General features: G+C 42.3%; 2 protein-coding genes across 7 annotated transcripts in view; one reads left to right on the forward strand and one right to left on the reverse strand.

The window, feature by feature from the left end:
• Window positions 1–916: 916 nt before the first annotated feature.
• Window positions 917–16857, reverse strand: LOC122542496 (dual oxidase maturation factor 2-like). 4 transcript variants are annotated; one of them, XM_043680282.1, is made up of 9 exons: window positions 16774–16857; window positions 14470–14646; window positions 13796–13853; window positions 11047–11181; window positions 9889–10102; window positions 7197–7411; window positions 5229–5401; window positions 3539–3612; window positions 2425–2511 (listed from the first exon to the last, which is right to left on the reverse strand). In XM_043680282.1, the coding sequence occupies exons 2-8, from the start codon at window positions 14614–14616 to the stop codon at window positions 3565–3567; spliced, it is 990 nt and encodes a 329-aa protein (XP_043536217.1). In that variant the 5' UTR covers window positions 14617–14646; window positions 16774–16857; the 3' UTR covers window positions 2425–2511; window positions 3539–3564. The 4 variants fall into 4 exon arrangements, with proteins under 4 accessions (XP_043536218.1, XP_043536217.1, XP_043536214.1 ...); XM_043680279.1 differs by lacking the exon at window positions 16774–16857 and adding an exon at window positions 15493–15574; XM_043680280.1 differs by lacking the exon at window positions 16774–16857 and adding an exon at window positions 15033–15235.
• Window positions 15661–25274, forward strand: part of duox (dual oxidase) — a 91047-nt gene continuing 81433 nt past the window's right edge. For 2 of the 3 annotated variants that reach the window (XM_043680276.1, XM_043680277.1), the window contains exons 1-2: window positions 16812–16909; window positions 25094–25217. In XM_043680276.1, the coding sequence (XP_043536211.1) occupies window positions 16895–16909; window positions 25094–25217 (139 nt within the window). In that variant the 5' untranslated portion in view covers window positions 16812–16894. Of the gene's footprint in view, window positions 15892–16811; window positions 16910–25093; window positions 25218–25274 lie in introns of those variants that run through there. The other variant, XM_043680278.1, reaches the window with a different exon arrangement.

The following is a 25274-nucleotide window of genomic DNA, read 5'->3' on the forward strand; positions in this document are numbered from 1 at the left end:
TCTAAGTTTTCAAAATCTAAATCCCTGTTACAATATTCTCTTTAAAAAAATATTTTTTAACATATCTTTGCGTGATCTTTTGTTAAATATTTCCTCAAAATTCAAATACACAATGCCTCTCGCCTTCCTTCTAAACACATTGAAACAAACTTGCCTTTCACAAACAATCCTGATAACCTGAACCATTTAACTAAAGCTTTGAGCACCTGTCTTAATTTCTGGCTCATGTCAATCTTTATTTGAGTATTGCAAACAATTTTTGTCCCTTTATTTGAGGAAGGATGTAGTTGAATCAGAGAGAATTCAAATGAGGTTCATTGGATTGAATCCAGAGCTGATGGATTTGTTTTAGGAACAGAGTTCGAGCAGTTCAGGTCTATACTCTCTAGAGTTTAGAAGAATGAGAAGAGATTTCATTGAAGTCGATAAGATGCTAAGAGAGTTGACAAAATAGGCGTAGAAAGGGTGTTTCCTCTTGTGTAGCAATTTAGAATGAGAGGTCATAGTTTTATGAGAAGATGGGGCAGATTTAAAACAGAGATGAGAAGAAATTATTTCTCTCAAATGGTCATGAATCTGTGGAATTCACTCCCCCAGAGTGCAGTTCGTGCTGAAACATTGAGCAAATTTAGGGAGGAGATGGCTAGACTTTTAATTAGTGATGGGTTGAAGAGATATGGGGAGTGGGCAACAAAGTGGACTTGAGTCCGAGATGGATTCAGCCATGATAGTACTAAAAAGAGCAACGTTAATGGGCTGAAAAATCTACTCCTGCTCCTAGTTCTTACACTCCTGTGAATTTTAAATTAAAAGGCTTTTTAAATTGAAGATGCACTATAAACGGAATCTGTTGTCTGCATCGATTTTCTTTATTTAATCACGTACAGACATTGGAAGAAAAAGACGAACCACTCAATTGCATCTCATTCAATTTTATTTAATAAATAAGAAATTAAGAATAATTTAAAACCAAGATAAAAGAAAACTTGTTCATCAGTAACAAATCATTTGGTACTATATTTGTAATTAGGCAGACACCTCCTTGCTCCCTATCTGCACTAAAAAATACATACATTCCCATGTTTAGGATTTTGCTTGACTATTTGCAAAAGAGCTGTCCGTACCCGTGTGTACAAATCCACAACTCATAATGAGCAGTAGTACACATTTGACTCCTTAAAATGACTGCTTTCACATATTAAACACAGTCTTGTTCTTCCAGTCTTAGCTTTATCACACAGTAATCAGGTTACATTTCATTTGGCCAACAAATGCTTGAGTTGATTTCGCAATGAGATCAGAAAGTGACACCAGATTCTTGAGTTTTTTGTGCCATGGAGAGAAAAATAAAAAGCTGTGTGCCTTTGATTTCGAGACCAACATTTCCCGTAAGTCTACATCCTTGTGAAGCCCAGTAACAGGTATTCATCTCAAAACTATGTTGACAAGGAGTTAAAATCATCTGCCAAATCACTGACAGCATTTGCAGATTGTTATATAAAAAGGCACAGACCATTCAGCCCTTCTGCCATTCAATACAATCATATTTGAACTTAGGCTTTAACATCATTTTCATGCCCAAGTCCCATATCCCTGAGAGATCAAAAAACTTGTGTATCCCAGCCTTAACTGTAGTCAGTGATAGAATATCCTCAACTCACTTGGATAGAGAATTCAAAGAATCACAAACGCCTCATCTCAGTCCTAAAACATCGATCCTTTGTCCAGTGATGGTGCCCTGCATTTCAGATTCCAGACAAACAGGAATAATCTCTCACAATCTACTTGATCAGCCCTGTCAGAAGCTGGCATGTTTCAATGGGATGTTAACAGGGTTGATCATTTAAATACAGAAAACATATCTACATGTGTAATTATCACTCAATTCCCAAATCAAAGCCAAAACAACTTGAACCATATTTGCTCTTGATTTGAAAATTCTCACTACAAAGTAGACAAGGCTACGGGCCAAGTGCCAGAGACTGGGATTAGAATAGGTAGGTGGCTGTTTTCGTCTAGCCGTGATTCAATGGGCTGAAAGGCCTTTTTCTGTGCTGTACATCTCTATGACTGTAAAGTGTTCACTAAGATAGCTAACTCTAATCTATTAAAGTGCAGATTTCTTGTATCCTACTGCTCATTGTGGCTTTTTGCCAGATTTCACATGTTTAAACATTGGCATTTTTTAGCTTCAGAACAAAAAAGGTTAAGTCTGATTATGAATAATTTGTCCCTCTTTGAATTGTTGCAGTTAATCCAAGACTTGCTTCTCCAAATACTCCAAAAGAAGGTATAGGTACAAAACGGCTGCGCTATCAAATTATCCACATGATTGTGCTCACTTTCAATGGTACAGAGTTGGCTCAAGGCTCTACCTGCCATTTCACAAAATAATCTAATGAAAATAGTCATTTAAAAAAAATCATGTACGCAGTGGAATTTTGACATCCTTCAGGAGTTGCCCAGTGAAGCTGTCACACTGTTGAGTGAGCCAGGTGTTGCATGGTAATCCTGTAAAATGAACAGAGAGGAGCATTCATTCAAAAGCAATGGAATACTTCTGCCAATTGGACTGTACACACCCATCTCCTAAGCATGACAGAACACTTCACAATATTTAACTATCATAGTTTGGTTTTATTCGCTTTCCCTCGTGAGTCAGCCCAGATCATACCGAGTTATAAGATTAACTCATTGTTGCGGTCTCGTGAATGCATTTATGAGAATTCCCAAAGGAACGTAAGAACTGGTCTGCAAAGACTGACGAGAGAAACAGACAAATGCTTAAGAGCTTGTCACTCATGGCAACAAAGGATTTATTTTTGTGAAACCTCACCTATATATAGTCACTGTAGATGTGTGGATCCAGTGCCTCTCTCTCCCTCCCCTTTTCCTTCCAGTCCCCTCTTGCTCAACAGAAAGCCCTGTCACCTCTAATATCAGAAAGTAAGGGGCCAAGGACCTGCCCTAGGACTACACACCACACACAATCCAGCGCTGAGGGAGTGCTGCTCTGTCAGAGGCGCATCTCAAGCAGGACATTCCATGATACCATTTCTAGGAAGAGTGGTGGTGTCCTGGTCATTATTTATCCCTCAAATGACACCACCTATCTCATTATTATTTGTGAGAGATTGCTGAAGACATTCTTCATGCTAAGAGGAGAGGAGGATGATGATCATCAAATGAGCATTGGATTAATTAGCAATAACTTTACTGATGATCGTGGAGATGTTGTATATTTAAAGGTAAGTTTAAACTATAGCTCACAATTCTATCAATATCCTCTTTCTGTCTTATAAGTACCACATTTTGTACTTATTGGTTGTATTAGAACAGTAAGCAATTGATTGCTTGTAAAGTACTTTAGAATCTGCTGAAATAGTGAAAGGTGCTATACAAATGCACAGCTTTCTTTCATCTCCTCAAACCTGACTGAGGTTGCAAACTTTTATTTTCCAATATTAATACAGTAACACAGTGCCATGTTACTTTGGTAATTAATAAAATTGACTTGAGATATTGAAATAGAAATTACCTTCTCAATTCCAGGCATCTTCAGTCTTAGGTATAAACAACAATGTCCTTGTTTTTGAAGCCATTTTTAATTTTCTAGCATTAAAAGATTTGGAAACAATTAATAAACATCCAAAACAGCTTCAATTCATTATCTGTGACTTAACCTAAAGAGACACCCAGACTGTTTTACAATCCTATGGAGTGATATTTCACAACACTTGCTGAAAGCCAGGAATAATGTAAGCCACTAACATTTTTCAAGTTCCCCTTAAATATAGAGAAACCCCCCAGAGTGGCTTACACAGCCATGAGACTGAAGAAGGCTTCATTTCCAAAAGTAGCAAAAAAAATTGGGCAAAGTCTTGGGTTTTCATGGATGCTTTAGAGCAGCAGTTTCCAAATGTTTTGGGCCTGTGTTAGTCCTTATTCATTTTACCAAGTTGATGCATACCCCTTAGAGACATGTTCTTTTTCAACCACATTTTGTAAATCCTACCCCGTCCAGAATCACACACTCAGCATCCCCACCCCTAGTCCTCCTGTCAGTTATTTGCCTCACCTTCTAACCCCCCCCACCCCAGTTGACTCATTCACTCAACAATCCCTCCTCCTAAACCTTCTCTTCCCTATTCACTCTGTTGTGTCTTTGAGAGACAGCTCCAGTAGCAGCCAACTTTGATCAGAGAGCCATCTCTCTCCACCTCCATACTTGGACTATTTCTGTAATGGAGCACCATCTGATGTACAGTCATTCGCTCTCCCACTGCTTCTCCACTGTTTCACACTGAGAATGGTGCGTGTATGGAATGAGCTACCAGAGGAAGTGGTGGAGACTAGTACAAGGACAGCATTTAAAAGGCATCTGGATGGGTACATGAATAGGAAGGGTTTAGAGAGATATGTACCAAATGTTGGCAAATAGGACGAGATTAATTTAGGATATCTGGTCAGCAGGGACAACTTAGACCTGTTTCTAAATTGTACAACTCTATGACTCAATGTCCTTGTCTGAGCATCCCCAACCTGTGGAGTAGAGAATTCCAAGGAATCCTAACTCTTTACTCCAAAGATTCATCACTACTGATGATTCCTCTTCCTTTGCTCTTTCACCTAGCCCACAATGCTGGTCGATGTCTTCATATCAATCCTCTTCTCTTTTTGGATTTGGTGATTGGTAAACAGCTGCAGTTGAAATGCGCTTTCTGCCATCAACTCTCTGGATTTACCTGGACTGGGAATTGGTACCAATATATGGAGTCTTGCCCGCACCAGTAACTAGGTTATTTTGTAGCCAGCGAGGCCTGGTGAGAGACTTGAACCCAGGTCTTTCAGGATCAGGGGCAGGACAATACCACCAACCCAGCCACTCCAGTACCCACTTGAGGAAATTACAAATTAGTGGGGATCTTTTTGGCATTTCCAATGCAAGGAGTTTATAAACCTCCTAAGTTGTGGGTAATATAATCCTCTGCTGTTTTTAAATCATACTGAGCAGTGATCTATTCCAGGTACCTTAGAAACTCTGTGGAACAATAATCCCTCTATAGTAACACTTCATCTATTCTGAATATCCTGACGTTAAATAGAACACACTTCACAGCATTACTTAAGGAGTCATTAAGCAGTAGTGAGTGATTTCCCAAAATGTAGTACTTATAAGACAGAAAGAGGATATTGATAGAATTGTGAGCTATAGTTTAAAAACTTACCTTTAAATATACAGCATCTCCACGATCATCAGTAAAGTTATTGCTAATTAATCCAATGCTCATTTGATCATCATCATCCTCCTCTCCACTTAGCATGAAGAATGTCTTCAGTTTCTCTGGGATGCAGTGATCCATAATGATTACAATTACTCCAAGAATGAAGCACAGCAACGCTAGATTAGAAAGGAAAGGGGTCTGTTATTTGTTGCATGTTCCAAACCAGCTGTTTGTGGGAATTGGGAATTTTGATGACCCAATTTTATCAACCGCTCTATGGTGCACGCGAGGAATAAAAGCTGAAATTCGAACTCTGAGATCTAATTCATCATGTTCCCATCCAATTCACCCATTTCCAGTATTGGCATGGGCACCCTAAATGACGTCTCCGCCTTCCTACCAGCCAATCAATCCAGCTGGCTGATGGTCAGAGTGGAAAGTGGGCCAGGGCTTCACACTCTTAGTCTTGCCTCCTATTACTGGATTCCCTTTGTCCCTTCTGTCAATATTAAAGTTCCTGTTCAAAAGGTCCCAAGGCTCAATATACAGCAAGTTTAGAGAACCACAGTTGCCCAACTCTTGTCAATGCAATAACCCAAGTTCTCAACCTTTAGCCACTTAGTATAGAAAGTACCACGGCTCATCCGTTCCCAAAATTGATGGAAATTGATCAGCATACCACTCCTTCCTGGGAGTCAGTTTCAGATGTCACATAGGGACAGTAGATCAGTCTTCCTTCACAGTCAGGGAAAACATGTGTAGACAGATCTCAAGGGGCTGTCAGACAGATAAGGGCAACTTGCCTAAGCATTTTCTTTTCCTTTGCACAGCAGGTTGCTGCAATCTGGAGGGCACTGACCAAAAAGGACGGTGAAAGCAGTTTCAGTCATAACGTTCAAAAATGAGTTGGATAAATGCTCGAAAAATGAAACGCTGGCAGGACAAAGAGTAGGGAGGGGAAACTCTGTCAAAGAGTTGATTAAGCATGAGGGGTCAGGTGGGCATGTTGTCATTTTTCTGTGATGGGAGGTTGGAATACAAATTACCCAATAGAAGGGAATAAAATTGTCTTGGGGTGATGATACTTCCAACTGTCGTCAATCTGACTCTGCTCTTTTTGTAAATGTTGGTTGGACTTTTCAACCGTTTGGAAGAAAATTCAACATTTCATTCAATAGCCTGGCCACGTCCCAATATTTCAGCAAAATGAAAACCAAACATATGCTGCCAAGATGAAAGAACTGAATGGGTTTTTGTGATCCAAAGCATTGAGAGTTAACCACATTGTGTGAAATTTGAAGCTAGTTTACATCCAAACCATGAAAAGGTGGTTGATTCTGATCTTTGAAGAACATCAATGAACCTCTCAGCTTTTTGCAAGGAAAGAAAATTGGCTATGTTCATTCTTTTTTCTTTCTAGTGGTAGGTTACAAATGAATGAATTTGATAATTTTATGAATCTTCTAAGCAGGAAGCTGAGATGTCAACTTGAGGCTATGCTCAAAACAACTCTGGACACCAGTTTTAGGGAGTCAGAGTGGATGACAGATAGATTTCAACAGTTGTACTACCTGTCCTCAACCTTAAACATTTCCTGCATTTGTTCCATTAAATATAACTATTAAATATAACTTAACTCTTAACTATACTTAGCTTAAATTTAACAATTTCCTGTATTTGGTGCACTAAGCATCAAAGCATTGCAAAAATGTTTCTATGTTCATTGATTTCTTGCTGTGCCCTCGTGTCAATCAGAAAATTAAAAGGGAAGAGCCCCAGATTTTCCACCCAGTGGTTTCAGAAGATATTGGGGACATTACTTATGGTGTTTCCTGGACTCACAACATCAACAGGGCAGCCTTCACACTAGAAAATTGACAGAAGAAAATCTATCCTGATACTAATGCAAATCTCCATTTCTTTAGATCAGTACATCTTCTGTATTCTAAAAAACAGACTCACTGTGCTTACCAGTTGCTAATGTCAGCCAGAAGGAGACACTGAAATTAGTCTTCAGTGTTGTTGGGCCAAACTGAATGATGCATGGCGATACATTTTGTATAGTGGCAAATGAGATGACTCCAAAGATCATGAATGCAGATGTGACCAATGCCATGTAGCCTCCGTACACAATAGTTGGCATGGAGAAGAGAATGTTAGTGATGATCCAGGCACAAAATGCCACCCTAATCAGAAAGATCAAAAACACAATGCTTGGTCAAAAATCTCTAAACATTCATCCCACAAATATTACTTCTGTTTGTTCAATATGATAGGAATGTAGTCAACTAGCAATCAGCTGCACTAACATCTTGGATCTCCCTTCTGACCTTATCCATATCTCATCCTAAAACCAGTTTTTCCATTGCTCAGCTATTTCTTTTAGATGCTTTAATTGAGTGAGTTGTCCACTCTGCACAGGTAAGTGATTTTTCACAATGACACATTGTGTGCACCAAATTTCAACATCAATGTTGAAACCCCAATACCTTGTCACACAAGTATCACAATTTCGGACAAATTAGACATGCATTTCTTTGAGTGAACTGGAATAATAACAGGCCATTTGGTTCAACATAACTGGAGGGTAGGAGGTTGAGAGGCGACTTGATAGCAGTTTATAAAATAATGAGGGCTATAGCTAGAGTTAATGATAGTTGTCTTTTCCCTCAGATAAGGGATTTCAAGACTAGAGTGAGGGGAGAATGATTTAAAAAACACACGAGGGCAAATGTTTTACACAGAGGGTAATTCACATGCAGAATGATTTTCCTGGAGGCAGTGGTGGATGTAGACAAAATTACAACATTTAAAAGACATTTCAGTGAGTACATAAACAGGACAGGTTCAGAGGAATATGGGCTAGGAGCAGGCATGTGGGACTAGTTTAGTTTGAGATTATGTTTGGCACGGACTGGTTTGACTGAAGGGTCTGTTCCGTGCTGTATGACTCTCTAAAGTAGTTAAAGGGTAAAGCTGTATTTTCTTAAAGTTTAGATCACCATTTGGTCCATGCTGGCAGTGTTGGTTCCAGCTTCAGAGACTATTCGATCCTTTTTTTCCCCCCTTGTACTGATTAATATGTTATATTCGACAATTTAAACAACTCTCACTTAAGTGCTGCAATTGATTCAGCTTCATTGGCTCTTTGCATTTGTACATTCCATAGTCTAATAACCCTTTGTGTGGAGAAGACACCTTCAAACCTGTCCTTTATATTTAAGTTCATGCCCTCCATTGACCAGTGGTAATAACCAATTGCCCTTAACCTTGTTTGCTCCAATATGTTCAGCTCTAGAGTCCTGGTTGAATTACCAATGTACAGCCCTGTTCTCATTTTTGTTCATCTTGAATGAGAGCCAAATGCCTTCATACATCCTCTATAATTATGTCCTTTCTTCTTTCTAAAAATGATGTCACAAACTGCTCACACTGTTGTTTAGTGCCAATAAACTTTCATTCATAGCTTTGCTTCAGAGTTTAATGTTCATGTTCCCTTCCTCTAGATTTTCTTTTACACTGCTCTGTATCATCTTACAGGGCTGCGGTTGCAGCTAACAGTCTCACTGCCTGTGTAGAAATTGCAACCTCTATTTTAAATTGATGGTTTGAAAACGCTTCAGTTTGTGATATTTTTATGGTGAGTTTTGAGGTGATTCCTAGGCTGTGGCCATTGCTGGTATCTTGTGCCCATTCTCAAGTTTAATGGGTCCTGAATATTACATCTCCCTCCCCTCAATCTGGCTGTCAGTGCGTACATGTCACCTTCACATTTGACTAGCGGCAGGATAGATTTTAGACAGTCTGCTCACTCTTACTGAATTGTGGCCAATTAAGGGGCTCCCAATGCTGTTGGTCTTTTATAAGGCAAGGTATACCCTGCAAAGTGGCTCCATGTTTAAGCTGCTGGACAAAGCAGTCAGTGTGTCCCTCTGAGCCAAGTCGAGTCCTACTGGATATAATATAACTTTCCTTTATGTGTCGTGTGGTGCAAAAGTAGTGTTCCTACCTCTGAACCAGAATGTCCAAGTTCAAGTCCCATCTGATCCAGTGTGCAGCAACACGTCTCTACAGGATGATTAAAAATAGTTCCCCTGTGAGCCAGTCTGTGTGCCCTATTGGGAGGACGGATTTTGACTTTCACTTGGACACTGGCGCCCCACAAAGGTGCTCCTTGAAAAAAGAAATCCAGTCCTCCACTGCCCCCCCAATAACTGAATGAATTGCCAGAACCATGCACACTGCATTGCACATTTACTAACTCTCCCTTGCTCAGCTGAGGGCACTTTGCAGCCGAGAACAGATAGCAATGTATTTTGGGATATACTGGAGAGAGGTGACGGTTTCCCTTGGCATTGGCAAATGAACACTGTCATTAACAATGTGGCCCCTTGCGTGAGCATTCACTGGTGCTAATCCACAAATTGCTCAATGTACAGATTCACTTTTACTTTTTGTTCGGGTTGAATTTGAACTCATACCTTGGTTAGGAATTTAGCCCCATTGTCAATGCAGAACTGTTCCATTTGTTTTGCTTTGCAATTGCCACTGTCCTTTGATTCTGAGTCTAAACTCTGCCTGCTTGATCTTGGATGAAATTAACCCCTTCATCTTCAAATACATCAGAAATGCAATTCAAAATGCATGAATGTGTTTTGCTTACCACATCATGGCTGTTGCATAATGGCCAGAGAACCTGTACTGGTCATGAATAAGACAGGGGCTTTTGCTCTGAAACTTCTCAGCAATGTACAAAATTGGATGTGGAAGCCCTCGATTAAGCCCATTGTTATATTGCTCATCGTAATTCATTGTAAATCTCCATAGAAAGCTCTCGTTGTAGTCTATGGTTTCATTCAGCTGGTTCTCAGGGATTCCTGCAAGGACATAGCATGGAGCACCCTCATATGTTAATTCAGTTTGCAGTCGGCCAAAACAATAATTAAATATCCAAAATAACACTTTACAATTGATGAAAATCCAAACGCTTTAAGCTGTGGCCAACCACTTGCAAGCGCATCTGTGCTGAATCACCCATTCCTGATGGTGTCCACTTCAGTGGAGCAGACTGTGAGTTAACAACATTGTAAATATATTAAAGACAAGCTCCTGTGTATGGCAGTGAAATTATAAGTACATTATTCTACAGAGTATTTGCCACTACAGATCCTAGCAAATGAGATGAGGCATTAAGATCGGTAACAAAAGAAATTTTCATAAATGCAGCAGTGTTAGCCCATACCTTTGACAATGGACGATGAATAATGGAATCCTAAACCAAAGTATTACTTTCTCATCACATTTATTTTTCTTTTATTTAACAGTGTGACCCCATCATATATTATATCAGACTGTGTATTTATTTTTATCTACTGGTTTACAGCGAGAACGTACAGTTTGTATAATCCGCAAGGGCAGATAAGTTAAATTGCTTTGGCAGAGGTCTGATACAAATTGTTGGGTTGAATGTGCACTTGGTTCGCAAGTAAGTTCCTTGTTCACTGTTCATGCACAAACCATTGGCGCATTTAGCTAAGCACTGACCTATTTCCAAAGGGATCTGCTCCTGCTCTTTTCTGATGCAACACCTAACACCAATTACCAATCTCTACCTGTTGAACCATTGAGTTGTTGCCAATTTAGAATAAAAGTCAATTATTGGTTTGTGTGATTAAGAAGTAGTGTCCCTACCTTGAGCCAGGATGCTTGGGCTCAAAGTCCCACCTGCTCCAGAGGTGTATAATTACATGTCTGAAAGAGGTTGGTTAGGGAAATAGATTACATATTTTAAAAAAAATATTGCCACAAGAAAATGACTTACCTCTCAGAGTCACATTAATTCCTGCCAGTCCAATGTTGAGTCCCACTTCTGCAGTGATTGCCTCATTACTGAAAGCCTTGTAAATTGTGCTCACCCTGGCAAATCCAGCTGCCCAGTCACCAGTAAAGTTCACCACTACAGAATGAATTATGATTCAGTTAATGATTCTGATATTATCATGGCCAAGTGTCTGATTTCCTTAATTAGTTATTAAAAAGTCATTTTGTGCTTTAGACGCCACTCTGAGGTAAAGTCAGACTTTTGTAGATAATATTCACAATTCATCCAGAGAATTATGAAGGTTGTACTTTGCACTAAGAATTAGCACAGCTCTGAAGTTTAATGACTGAGAAACGAATGTGGGTAACATGAGACTTTAAAATGAGAAGTTGCACCTTTCCAATTTGGCATGAGCAAATATAATTGGCGTATGCCTTTGTGTGGGGCTGACTTGATTCCCCATCACTGACAAAGTTATACCTTCTATAATAAGAAATGCAAACTGAAAATGTTGGAAATACTCAGAGGGTCAGGAAGCAACTGCAGTGAGTGAAACAAACAAGCTAGTGCAGTAGGAGGAAGTGAGGACTGCAGATGCTGGAGATCAGAGTCAAACAGTGTGGCGCTGGAAAAGCACAGCAGGTCAGGCAGCATCCGAGAAACAGGAGAGTTGATGTTTCAAGCATTAGCCTTTCATCATTCCTGAAGATTTGACACAGATTGTTGGATTGAGTGTGCATCTGGCGTACTTATGAAAAGATATTGACTCCCTGTGTCTGCAGGAGCCTTCCCATTCTCAAAGTGGTCTACCCAGATTGCTATGTGATATTGATTATTGAGAGGGACATTTTTACAATCCTGCATATTCCAAACTTTAGCAATGTAGATTGTGGGCAGAAATCTTCTCTGGACAAGTAAAAAGATATTAAAAACCCAGCTCAAACAGTTACACACTATATTATTTGCATTCCATGTGCTTTAAGCCTGAAAGCCATTGGATCAGAGAACTTCCAAAACCCAGGCTGGCCCAAATACGTTATCTGTGCATTTCATCAATTATAGAATGATTACAGCACCGAAGGAGGCTATTTAGTCCATCAGGACTGTGTCAGCTCCTTTCATGGTAAATAGATGTGGGTACAATTACAACATTTAAAAGACATTGAGAAACGTATATGACTAGGAAGGGTTGGGAGGGATATGGACCAGGAGCAGGCAGGTGAGAATAGTTTAGTTTGAGATTATGGTCGGCATGGATTGGTTGGACCGAAGGGTACGTTTCTGTGCTGATTAACTCTATAACACCAGAGATGTTTGAAATGAGATGTCCTTTTCTTTTCCCTTCATTCAATGCCTGTAGTTGTCCCCTGGCTCAATGTGACCCTGAACCGAGTGGCTTACTAAAACTGAATGTAATTAACCAAATCAACACGTTGGAAAATATTGGGTTTTGTGATGCAGGTGCAATGCTGTAAAACAGCATTTAAAACTATCAACATAAATTTTCCAACTTCTTTCAGTTCCAGAAAAGAATCAGAGTGGACTCCAAACAATAACTCGATTTCTCTCTTTCCACTGAGGCTGCTAGGCCAGCTCAAATTCTCCAGCACTTGTCTCTTTTTATTTCAGTTTGGTCAAACAGAACAAGGGAGAACCAATGAAACTTAGAAAGGGAATTTCAGAATGTGTAGTCAGTAAGACCATAGCAAAGCTCAAGAGACCTGAAATGAAGGCGCCTAGTGATCTTGAAAAATTGTGGACTAGATTATAGAGGGCGGTGGCAGGTGGAGTAGAGTGGAAAAGGGAAGGTGTTGGGTCAAAGGGAGAGCTATGCACTGCAGGAGGAGAAAGGGGTATTACAAAGTGCTCAAAGATAACTGCAGTCTTTGGGCACTCATCAGGAATTGGGTGCTTCCAGGTTTTTCAGAATACAATCGGTGGATTTTGGAAATCATTGAAACAGAGTTCTGACTAAGGGACACTGATTTCTCTCCACAGATGCTGTCCTTCTTGCTGAGCTTTTCCAGCAACTTGTTCTTGTTTCTGGTTTCCAGCATCCACTGTTCTTTCGGGTTTTATTTAAACAGGGTTAAATGTTGGCTTTCAGGTTAGGCCGGGCAAGCGCCAAAGACAGTCCTTGCTGGGTGCCTCACCCTTACACAGCCGGACTTTTCAAAGTCCAGGAAGTTGTAGCTTCAAGAGAGCCACAGGAAGAGATTGGAGATACTTGAGCCACATTCTCATTCCCGGGCTGTGGGGAAGCAGTGGACCACTCTCCCCTTAGGGCAGGATACAGATTAAATTTACTAAGTCGTTCTGTTTTAATGCGCGTTTTGTCACTTTAAGAGCTGTTTCTAAAGTGCGACTGTCCTATAACGCTGGGCTGCACAAGAACTTTATATGGTTTACGGTCAACAATCCTCTGTCTGCCTAACCCCTTCATCTCTCTCTCCCTCTCTGGGCTCTTTCTCCACCGATCTCCCATCTCTCCCCCTCCATACCCTACAAATACCACTTTATCCTAACTGGATCAGCTCTGATGAAGACTAACCAAAATCTAAACGTTAACACTGCTTTCTCTGCCCACAGATATTACCAGATCTGCTGATTTTCACCAGTAATTTCTACGCGTTTTCAGATTAAGTTACATCTTAGCATACTCATTAGAAAACATAACATTGTGTCTCTGTTGTGAAATTTACAACACGATATCATTTAATATATTTTTTAAAAAGTAAATTGCACATACCTACAATAACAGCTCCAACAAAAAGGCTTACAATAATTCTGCAGAAGGAGTAAACTCTCTGAAAATATAAATCAAACAGGCAACATTTTAAACAAACGAATAAACATATTGTTCACTAAGAATTGGAGATGCCGGTGGTGGACAAAGTTAAAAATCACACAACACCAGGTTCTAGTGCAGCAGGTTTATTCGGAAGCACTAGCTTTCGAAGCGCTGCCCCTTTTAAGTGGTTATATCCCATAACCAGCTGATGAAGGAGCAGTGCCTCGAAAGCTAGTGCTTCCGAATAAACCTGTTGGACCATAGCCTGGTGTTGTGTGATTTATAACTTTATTCATTCGTTTCATATTGCGTGTTTCGTTAGACTCAATGTTAAAAACCGCCTCCAAATTTCGTGAATTTGTCAACGTTGACCGACAGGAACGAATTGACTCGGAATCAACTCCCTGCAGTGAAAATGGGAACCACGACTTTGAAGCGGAAAAATAATTTCAGCGCACAACCCCCAGTCCCCACACCCCCACAACCCTCTCTCCCTTTCTGTTCTGGGGGTCGAAAGAAGGGTGTCTGGCGTTTGAAATGTCACTATAAGATCGAAAGCGACAAACTGCAGTGGATAATGAGACCAATTCTGCGTCAGCAAAGACAGCGGGGAAAAAAAAACCAAGGCTTACCCCTTTCCCTCTGATTCCCGGGAGGATAATGAGCAGCGTTAGGGTAAACACCAGGAATACCAGGATAACCACGAGTAAGGTGATGGCAAAAATGAACGCTGTTCTGTCGTGGGGATAGAATGGTCGAATTCCATTGAAGAGAGTCATAATTGGCGATTGCACACGATCCTGTGTCAACTGCAGAGAGATTGAGAGACAAAATAGTTACGGGGTAATCAACTAAGAGCAGACTGCAAAACCCTCATGGTCATTTTTTCGCACAAAAAATAAATTGCACATTCGGTTACATACATCCGAATTCAAATCCCAAACTGTTTCCGTTAAAAAAAATTGGGAATTTCGGATTAGTATAGTTCCACAGCGCATTTGACCCATCGCGCACCGTACTAGCCCAGGTCAATCCGCTCCATTCTAAGTCTACATCAGAGTGATGCTGGAAAAGCACAGCATCCCGAAGAGCAAAAGCCCTTAATCTACCCACTCCATTCCAGAATCCTTGCCCCTTCCCCACCCCGTCCTTGCAGCCCCGTGAATGACCACACACAATGTTGATCCACAACCACCTATTAAAGGAGCGCCACTCCGAAAGCTAGTGCTTCCAAGTCAACCTGTCCTGGTGTTGTGTGATTTTTAACTTCAGACGCAATGTATTCGCTTGTCCCCGTTCGTCTGAGGAATTTCCCGAGGCTTGGCGTTTCGTTTTTTCTCCCCAAGGGAAGCGCATCAGAAGTCACAACCTCAGCTCCTGAAGTGAACACTATCTGGAAAACACTATCTCTTTCTCCTTCGACGTTGCCAGACCTTGCAGCACTTCTGTCTGTCTGTGTGTGTCTCCTGTTTCTGCTAAATTCAGCATCTGCAAACAACTTGCTTCTGAATTAGATTCTAAAGTTTAACTGGTATCAGTGGTCCCTTAGAACTAACCAAATTCCTATTTTCTCTACATCGTGTAAAATAAACGCTCTAACGGTTTGAACAGGCTTCGGAAAGATTGGAAATGAGCAGAGATGGTCTCTTTCTCACCCAGAGAGAAAAAAAATCTCGAACCAATTGTCCCGTCGCACGGAATATTACGAGTGGTTCTTGCGTCTGTCCTCAGTCCCATCCTATTTATACACACCGTTTTTTTTTAATCTCATTTGGGCTTTGTTCCAGCTTTGCGTCAGGTGTAATACAAAAAGGGATGGGGAATTTTTCATTTCCCCGGCCCCTGAACATCTCTTCCTTCCTGGTATCAATGCAAATTGCTGTCCCTCCCCACCCTCTACGTAACGCTGAGACCTCCCTCACCTGGACTGCACAGTCCCCAGGTCGGCCTTCTCTCTCTCTCTCCACCCCTAAACCCGTCCAAATTTCGGGTGAACGGGCGACAGCAGACAACTGCGTGAACTGTGAGCGCCGCGGGCCGTCCACGCTCTGTCGGTGAGTCTCAATGTTCGCTCTAGTTCCCGGGCAATTGTGGTTAGATTCAGGGAGGCTGTGAGCTGAGATCTCCGCCCCCATCCCTCTTGGTCAAAACCTTCTTTGTCTCCAAGATTTACTTAGGGAATTAATTGTTTTTTTGCGGATGATCAGACTGGGCAGAACTCAGCTCAGCAACAAGGCAAAACCTATAACATTTGAATAGCTCTCCCTCTTTCATTCGGCTTTCTTAGCCAACCCATTCTACACTTTAAATCTCTCTCTCTCACTCACTTGTCTTTCTTAGCCAATTTCTACACTTTAAATCTCTCTCTCTTGTCATTCTGAGTCAACTAATTTCTACACTTCAAACCTCTCTCTCTGGTCTTAGCTCATAGAGTCATAGAGATGTACAGCATGGAAATAGACGCTTCGGTCCTGACCAGATATCCCAATCCAATCTAATCCCACCTGCCAGTCACCGGCCCATACCCCTCCAAACCCTTCCTATTCATAGACCCATCCAAATGCCTCTTAAATGTTGCAATTGTACCAGCCTCCACCACTTCATCTGGCAGCTCATTCCTCCACACTTCAAACCTCTCTCTCTCTTTCTCTCTGGTCTTAGCTCATCTCCACACTTCAAATCTCTATCTCTCTCGCACACACATAATTCTTAGGGTGAGTCAGTTTATTTCAACGCTCCAGATCGCTGTCTCTTGTTTTTCTGAGTTAGTCAGTTCATTTCTGCTTCTCAAATCTCTCTCCAACCCTCGGAGACGGCGGCACTTTGATTTTTTTTTTGTCACGGGGAGGTGACCCACCGACGGACCTCGGGAGGTAGCATCACATTCGGAAAGACTGGCGCTCCCTCATCCAGTTGTGTACCGGCTGTTTGCTAACCTCTCATCGCATCGCATCGCTGCTCGCCCCGGCGGGTTTAACGGCATCCCAGAATCGTTACGGTGCAGGAAGAGGCCATTCGGCCCTGACGACATCCGTTCTGTCACTGTGAGAGCAGCCAATGATGTTAATGTTGGTTAGTAAAGTGCATGTTACAGACATAGTGGAATGAGAGGGACGGATAATGGTCATAACGTGAAGATGCTCATAGTCCAAACCACGATAAGCCGCCAGGGAGCGCTCTTGTGGCGGAATCCTACCCCTGCTCGATCCCTGTGTTTTAGTATCTCTTGATTAACGGGGAAAAGCTACAGTCTTCAACAGACCCGTGTTCAAACCCCGCTGCCAGCGTTTATATTTAAATTAAACTGTCATTCTGAAATGCAAAAAGTTAAAAATCACACCACACCAGGTTATAGTCCAACAGGTTTATTTGGAAGCACTAGCTTTCGGAGTGCTGCTCCCTCATCAGGTGGTTGTGGAGAAATGTCTTATTCGCCACAGTCTGACACAGCATTGGGACAGAGGCAGACTTCACGCCTACTGTTTAAAAAGCTGAGCTATCTTGAGAATGTAATTTAAAAGAAGTTCTGGGATTTACATCTCAAAGAACAGAAACCAGCATATCCCGTTGTAAAAGATGAAAGTTTTAATCTAAGATGGTTTACTGTATCACATCTCCATGACACTGGACTCCTCTGGCTATAAATTCTGTGAGCATGATGTTAACCTCCACAATCACCTGATAAAACGCTCTGAAAACTAGTGCGAAGGGTCTGTTGTTGCGCTGTATGACTCAACGTTTCTATATAAATGCATGGTGTCGACTAGGTTAGTTGACAGGCCCAGTCAAAGGGCACTATTCCAGGGCAATGGTTAGGAGAATGGAGGGTTGGAAAGGAGAAGGGCAAATCCTTGTCCAAACATTCGTTCGCTCTCAATCACATGGAGAAATGAGACAGTATACCGCGGAACGAGTGGGGGCGGGACGTATAGAAATAGCTGGTACAGAATTTCAGCAGCTCTGGCAGCATCCATGGAGAGAACGCAGAGTTAATATTTTTAGTAGATCCCAGGAGGGGTTTGGGATTCAGAAATTCCTGTTGGGAATCAGTACCAGTTAAACCCAGTGCACCGTAATCCGTATAGTTTTTTCCTCCCTTTTTTAACACCCGGACCAACCAACCCAACCGCCCCGTGGCTCAACACTTCAACTCCCCCTCCCACTCCACCAAGGACATGCAGGTCCTTGGACTCCTCCATCGCCAGACCATAGCAACACAACGGTTGGAGGAAGAGCGCCTCATCTTCCGCCTAGGAACCCTCCAACCACAAGGGATGAACTCAAGAAGGGCTCATGCCCGAAATGTCGATTCTCCTGTTCCTTGGATGCTGCCTGACCTGCTGCACTTTTCCAGCAACACATTTTCAGCTCCGTAATCCTGACAATCCAATTGATGCAAACACAGTGCAGCCTAGTCAACACGGCAAGGAGAAATATTTAACATTGACTGGAATTCTTGCATTTAAAACATTAAATAGGGTAAATTTTCAAAGACGGGGCATTTGAGAAGTTGCAATCAGCAGTTAGTGAACATGTAGAGAGAGAGAAAAATCCCAGGATTCCTGCTGGACTAACTCCGCACCATCTCCAGGGAAATGAACTGAATAAATTTATCCTTAATCTGATTAAGATCCCCTCCAATCGAAGCTTCTCAAATTGAAATCTGTGAAACGAAACAAAAACGTAGCTGGAGAAACTCAGCAGGACTTGCGGAATCTGCGGAGAGAGAAACAGGGTGAGCATTGCAGGTCCAGAACTCAATTTGCAGAAACAAGACGAAAATGGCTGGAAAAGCTCCGAGTTAATTTCTCTACACAGATGCTGCCAGACCTGTTCAGCTTTTCCAACAATTTCTGGATCGTTTCTGATTTCCAGCATCCGCAGTCCTGTTGGTTTTTATTCAGCACTTTGACCCCGCTCCAGTATTCTGGATTAGGACTGATCAAGGCTTCCTTTATTTTGAGGACAAGTATGTACGAATTTATGACAATTCTGACAATTCCCATGTTAAGAGCTCAACCGATTATGTCGAATCTGTGGAGAGAAATCAGAGTTAACATTTCTGGTCCAGTGCCCCTTCCTCAGAACTCCATTAATATTTGGCTCAATTATCATGAAGTTAATTTGTTTTCGTCTGCATCTCTCAATTAGGTCTGTTTGGTTTTTAAAGAAAAGCTCCTTCTCATTTTGTACCGGAGTTACGGCTTGAGAAATCTAAACCATATCCCCCCTCCCCCCCCCCCAACAGACACCCATGTGTTATGTCCACGTCGAGACCCCCCATTCCGTTCCCTGCCTGACCGCCGGGGGCGCTCCAGCTGCTCCTGACTCGCCCCTTTGTAGGGTCCCACAGTAGATTAGAAGTTGAACTATTTTCGGAGCCCCCACCACAGCACAAGAGGGGAGTTAACACAAATAAAACAAGCAAAGATTTGGTCAGAGAGAGGATAAACCTGATGGGATGAAGAGACGAATGTTTAACCTGGAATCAAGCAGGCGAGGACAGCTTAAAGTGATGAAGTTGTTTAATATGCGGACATAAAATATTCATTCTACCTCTTACACTATAACCATATATCGTTTAAACAATGGACGAAATTTTTGAATATAAAATCACATAATATACTTAAATAATACATAATCCATTGGCTGTTTAAGTTAAATAGTTTATATGCGCACAACATTTTTCTTAGGAATCTCCTCTCTCTACAAGAGATTTTCCTGCTCCTCGGATGCTGCCTGACCTGCTGTGCTTTTCCAGCACCACACTAATCTAGACTCTGATCTCCAGCATCTGCAGTCCTCACTTTTGCCTAATTAATAAATATTGTCCAGTTGCTGGAAAAGCTCAGCAGGTCTGCCAGCATCTGTGGAAGGAATGTGCTCTGAGGAAGGGTCACTCGCTCCGAAAGTTAACTTTGCTTTCTCTCCACAGATGCTGCCAGACCCGCTGAACTTTTCCAGCAATTTCTGCTTTGTTTCTCATTTCTAACATCTGCAGTTCTTTTTGGTTTTTAATATTGTGTATTAGTATATATTAACAATACATAATGCAATTCCTGTATAATGTTGAAGCAAATGACAAAATAGTTGGTTATATAGAATCCCTACAGTGCAGAAAGAAAGAGGCCATTTGGCTCATCAAGTCTGTACTGAAGAGCATCGCAACCTATCCCTGTATTTCCCATGGCTTACCCACCTAGCACACTCTTAGATATGATGAGTAATTTAGCATGCCCAGTCTACCCTAACCCACATGGACTGTGGGAGGAAACTGGAGCACCCAGAGGAAACCCACACAGACACGGGGAGAATGTACAAACTCCACACAGTCACCCAAGGGTGGAATCAAACCCGGGTCCCTGGCGCTGTGAGGCAGCAGTGCTAACCACTGAGCCACCGTTCTGTCCAAGTATATGTGTACATTAGTCATAATATTATCTAATGTATTCTATAACACAATAATGATATAAATGGTAAAAAAAAGTAGTGAAAGAGTTAAACATATGGCACATTAACTGTACTGTATAAAATATTTTTTTTTCTCTATACATGAACCAAAGGATCTTGGTTGTCACAGATTAACAATTGATAAATTTGAGAGTCTAATGTAATGAATAGGACATTTTCCTGAATCATCCAGGTAATTATCCAACCAGAATTTGTTTTTAAATGCCTTTTTAAAAGAGACTGATTGTTGTGGTTCTGTTCGCTGAGCTGTGAATTTGTGTTGCAGACGTTTCGTCCCCTATCTAGGTGACATCTTCAGTGCTTGGAAGCCTCCTGTGAAGCGCTTCTGTGATGTTTCCTCTGGCATTTATAGTGATTTGTACCTGCCGCTTCCAGTTGTCAGTTCCAGCTGTCCGCTGCAGTGGCCGGTATATTGGGTCCAGGTCGATGTGCTTATTGGCACTCATCCACATTCAGTCAACAAGACCTGGACCCAATATACCGACCACTGCAGTGGACAGCGAGAACTGACAACTGGAAGCGGCAGATACAAATCACTATAAATGCCAGAGGAAACATCACAGAAGCGCTTCACAAGAGGCTCCCAAGCACTGAAGATGTCAGCTAGACAGGGGACGAAACGTCTGCAACACAAATTCCCAGCTCGGCGAACAGAACCACAACAACGAGCACCCGAGCTACAAATCTTCTCCCAAACTTTGAAGACTGGTTGTGCAGAGCCAAGCCCTTCACTTTGTGTTAGATATTTTATTGCTTTGGCATCCGCTGCCTTGTTCCAATCTGTGTGTAATCTTCAAAGATGACAGAGACTGATGACATTAGATTTACTGATGCCATTCACTGGAAATGTTTCCAGAGCCACAGAGGCAGACCACTTGGCCCATTGAGTCTATGCTAGCTCGCTGTATAGCAATCCAGTCTCTGGCCTTTGCTGAATAATCTTCAGAGCTTCCTACTGTCTGGACTCTGTGGTCCCATGAGAATTCTATTCCCCCGATCCATGTATACATCTCCCACCGGAGCACTCCTGCTGATCACTTCTGCAAATTATCCTGCAAAGAACAGTTGGACCACAACTCAATTGAAAGCAAAATATAGTGGACGCTGGAAATCTGAAACAACCGCAGAATACTGGGGAAACTTAGCAGGAAGAGACATACTGACCTCTAAATCTTAACTCAATCTCTCTCTCTCTTTTTCTGTCCACGGATGCTGCCAGACCTGCTGAGTTTCTCCAGCATTCTGTGCTTATGTTTCAGTCAGACCTCAGTACTCACCCACAACATGTGAAAACCCAACAGTTGACGGACACAAAGATGATCAAATGATGGTCATGGCCACCTACTGCTAGCCTGATAGTAGAACTTACATTTATATAACGCCTTTCATGACTTCAGGACATCCATGGACAGACAGCAAGCTAGTGTTTCGAGTCCAGATAGTAGAACTTACATTTACATAGCGCCTTTCATGATTTCATGGGCATCCCAAGGCAAATTACTCCCACTGACCTAATTAAAGGATAGTCACTGTTGTGATATGGGAAACTCAAATTGCGCACAGAAAGCTCCCATGCACAACAATGAGACTAGGGGCCATATTATTAAAGTGAGAGGAGAAAGAAATATGGGCAATTTGTTTATAAAGAGGGTCATTCAGGTGTGGAATGAACTTCCTGAGGAAGTGGTGGATGTGGGTATACTAACAACATTTAAAAGATATTTGGATAAGTACATGAAGAGGAAAAGTTTGGAGGGATATGGGCCAGGAGTGGGTAGATGGGTCTAGTTTAGTTTGGGATTGGTTTGGCATGGACTAGTTGGAATGAAGGGTCTGTTTCCATGCTGTATGACTCTATGCCTGTGACTATAATGTAGTTGCTGGAAAAGCACAGCAGGTCAGGCAGCATCCGAGAAGCAAGAGAATCGACATTTCGGGTATAAGATCTTCATCAGGAATGAGGCTTGTGGGCCAGGGGCTGAGAGATAACTGGGAGGTGGGTGGGGTTGGGGGGAAGGTAGCTGAGAAAGCAATAGGTGGAAGAAGGTGATAGGTCGGGGAGGCTGGAGCAGATAGATGGGAAAGGTGATGGACAGGTCCAGAGGGTGGTGCTGAGTTGGAGGCTTGGGACTTGGATAATGTGGGGGAGAGGAAATGAGGAAACTGTTGAAATCCACATTTATCCCATGTGGCTGAAGAGTCCCAAGGCGGAATATGAGGCGTCCTTCCTCCAGATGTTGGGTGGTAACTGTTTGGCGATGGAGGAGGCCCAGGAACTGCATGTCCTTTCTGGAGTGGGAGGGGGAGTTGAAGTGTTCAGCCACAGGGCGGTGGGGTTGGTGGGTGCGGGTGTCCCAGAGGTGTCCTCTGAATCAATCCTCAAGAAGGCGTCTTGTCTCCCAGATGTACGGGAGACCACACTGGGTGAAACAGATACAGTAGGTGACATTGGTAGAGGTACAGGTAAATTTCTGATGAACCGTGGAAGGATCCTTTGGGCCCAGCAACACGCTCTCGACTCTGATCTCCAGCATCTGCAGTCCTCACTTTCTCCTATGCCTATAACTATGACCAGATCAGCAGATTTCTTTCTTAAATGATGTTGGTAGGATTCCAGTTATCTTCAAAAAAAGTTGCCATCAGGTCTTTAGCATCAGCCATTTACTAAATTAAGGAATGTCGGGATAGCCCAGGAAAAAAAGTGACTTTCAAATAGACTAGCCATGATCTCTTTGAATGGTGGAGTAGGTTCAAGAGACAAAATGGCTTCCTCCTGTTGCTATTTGCAATGTACTGAATGGGAGTATAGTGTGGCTCAGAAAAGGATTGAAAACTCAAGCCATTTCGCACAGCGGCGTTCTCTGTCAGATCCTGGTAACGTTTCATTTTCACTGCAATCCCTTTAATGGGTCAGCATTTCATAACAATCTCATGTTTCCATGTTTTATTATCTAACTGCCGATAAATGGGCAGCACGGTGGCACAGTGGTTAGCACTGCTGCCTCACAGCGCCTGGTTCAATTCCCGCCTCAGGCAACTGTCTGTGTGGCGTTTGCACATTCTCCCGTGTCTGCGTGGGTTTCCTCCGGGTGCTCCAGTTTCCTCCTACAGTCTAAAAATGTGCAGGTTAGGTGAGTTGGCCATGCTAAATTGCCCGTAGTGTTAAGTGAAGGGGTAAAGGTCTAGGTGGGTTGCTGTTTGGAGGGTCGGTGTGGACTTGTTGGTCCGAAGGGTCTGTTTCCACACTGTAAGTAATCTAATCTAAATTGAGGAAGGAGGTGGTGCAGCAAGGCCTGGGTATCCTCACTCACCAGTCACTAAAAGTAAGCATTGCAGGAGCAGCAGACGGTGAAGAAGGCAAATGGTATGTTGCCTTCATGGTGAGAGGATTCGAGTACAGGAACAGGGATATCTTGCTGCAGTTATACGGAGCCTTGATGAGACCTCAGCTAGAGTTTTGCGCTCTGCTATGGTCTCCTTATCTGAGGAAGGATGTTCTGTTGATGGAGGAAACTCAAGAGAAGATTTATCAGACTGTTTCCAGGGATGACAGGACTGACATGCAGGGAGACACTGGGTCAATCAGGACTGTATTCCTGTAGGAACAAATTATTGCAGATGCTGGAATCTATACTGAACAAATAAATACTGGAAATCACAGTAGGTCAGGCAGCATCCATGGACAGAGAGCAAGCTAAATGTTTCGAGTCCTGATGCAGGGTCACCTCGCCTCAAAACGTTAGCTTGTTTTCTCTCCACGGATGCTGCCTGACCCGCTGTGATCTCCAGCAGTTTTTTTGTTGGGACGATATTCATTAGAAGAATGAGAGTGATGGGGCAGAATGTCATGGAAACCTCTAAATTTCTGACAGGATTAAACAAGGTAGATGCAGCAAGGATGTTCTTGTGACTGGGAGGCCGGAACCAGGGGTCACAGTCTAAGGATAAGGGGTAAGCCTTCTGGGACCGAGATGAAGAGAAAGTCTGTCATCCTGAAAGTGGTGAGCCTGTAGAATTCACTGCCACAGGAAACTGTTGAGGCCAGAAATAATGAAGACTTTCAAGACAGATGTCGATACAGTTCTTAGGGCTAAAGGGAGCAAAGGGTATGGGGAGAAAGTGGAAACGGGGTGCTCAGTTGGATGATCAGCCATGATCATATTGAATGGTGGAGTAAGCTCAAAGGGCTGAATGGCCTCATACTCCTGTGTTCTGTCTTTCTATGTTGATACAGGTACAATGCATTCAATAAGAGTGACTTTCAATCCCAGTTTAAGAGAGTGACTTCATTGTTGCTCCCCATCCCAATCAGTAGCAATTTTCAGCATCTATTTTCCAATTTAAAAAAAATGCATTTCCTATCTTTCTTCTGATTTTCAATTAAGAATAGAAAAGTGCAATTTCAGCTTAATTTGTTGATCCTCTCCCATTAAACGTTCAATTTTGTCGCAATGAATTATATAATTTGCACTCAGGATGCAGTCTTTTCATTCCTGACGCATCTGTGATAGAGCCATAGAGTCGTAGATTCACACAGCACAGAAACAGGCTCTTCGGTCCAACTCAAGGGAGAACAATACCGATACTGACGAGAGATGACCCTGGTCCAATTCAAATTGGAAACTGACCTTTAAGCAGCAATCCATACCTGAGAGATTGTTCAGTATCTAATACTGGGTGGAGCTGATTAGTTAGGCTGGGGTTCTGGGTATGTGGGTGGGTATAGGAATTCCTATATGTTTGTTCCTGCATTTGCTAATTAGATGACTTTTTTTCTTGTTGCAGCTGAACGACTTGGAGAAACATCTGGGGTATCAGTGCCCCATCAAAATGAAGAAAATGACACCAATGCACCTCTGGATAGTGCTGGTCACTGCCTGGATTCACCTCCCCCACATTCCAATCACATGTAAGTCAACTTGTCCTTTTTCAATATTGAGTATAGAGTGTAAAAGGGAGTTGGTGG

Source organism: Chiloscyllium plagiosum, chromosome 40 (genome assembly GCF_004010195.1).
Source record: "Chiloscyllium plagiosum isolate BGI_BamShark_2017 chromosome 40, ASM401019v2, whole genome shotgun sequence".
In the NCBI taxonomy this organism is placed as follows: domain Eukaryota; kingdom Metazoa; phylum Chordata; class Chondrichthyes; order Orectolobiformes; family Hemiscylliidae; genus Chiloscyllium; species Chiloscyllium plagiosum.

Coding starts and splice junctions, on each gene's coding strand:
- LOC122542496 (XM_043680282.1), bottom strand. CDS start 14,616: ATGACTCTCTTCAATGGAATTCGACCATTCTATCCCCACGACAGAACA. Junction 5,402..7,196: donor CTGGCTGACATTAGCAACTG/GTAAGCACAGTG, acceptor TTTCTAATCTAG/CGTTGCTGTGCTTCATTCTT. Junction 3,613..5,228: donor GAGATGCTGTATATTTAAAG/GTAAGTTTTTAA, acceptor TTTTAATGCTAG/AAAATTAAAAATGGCTTCAA.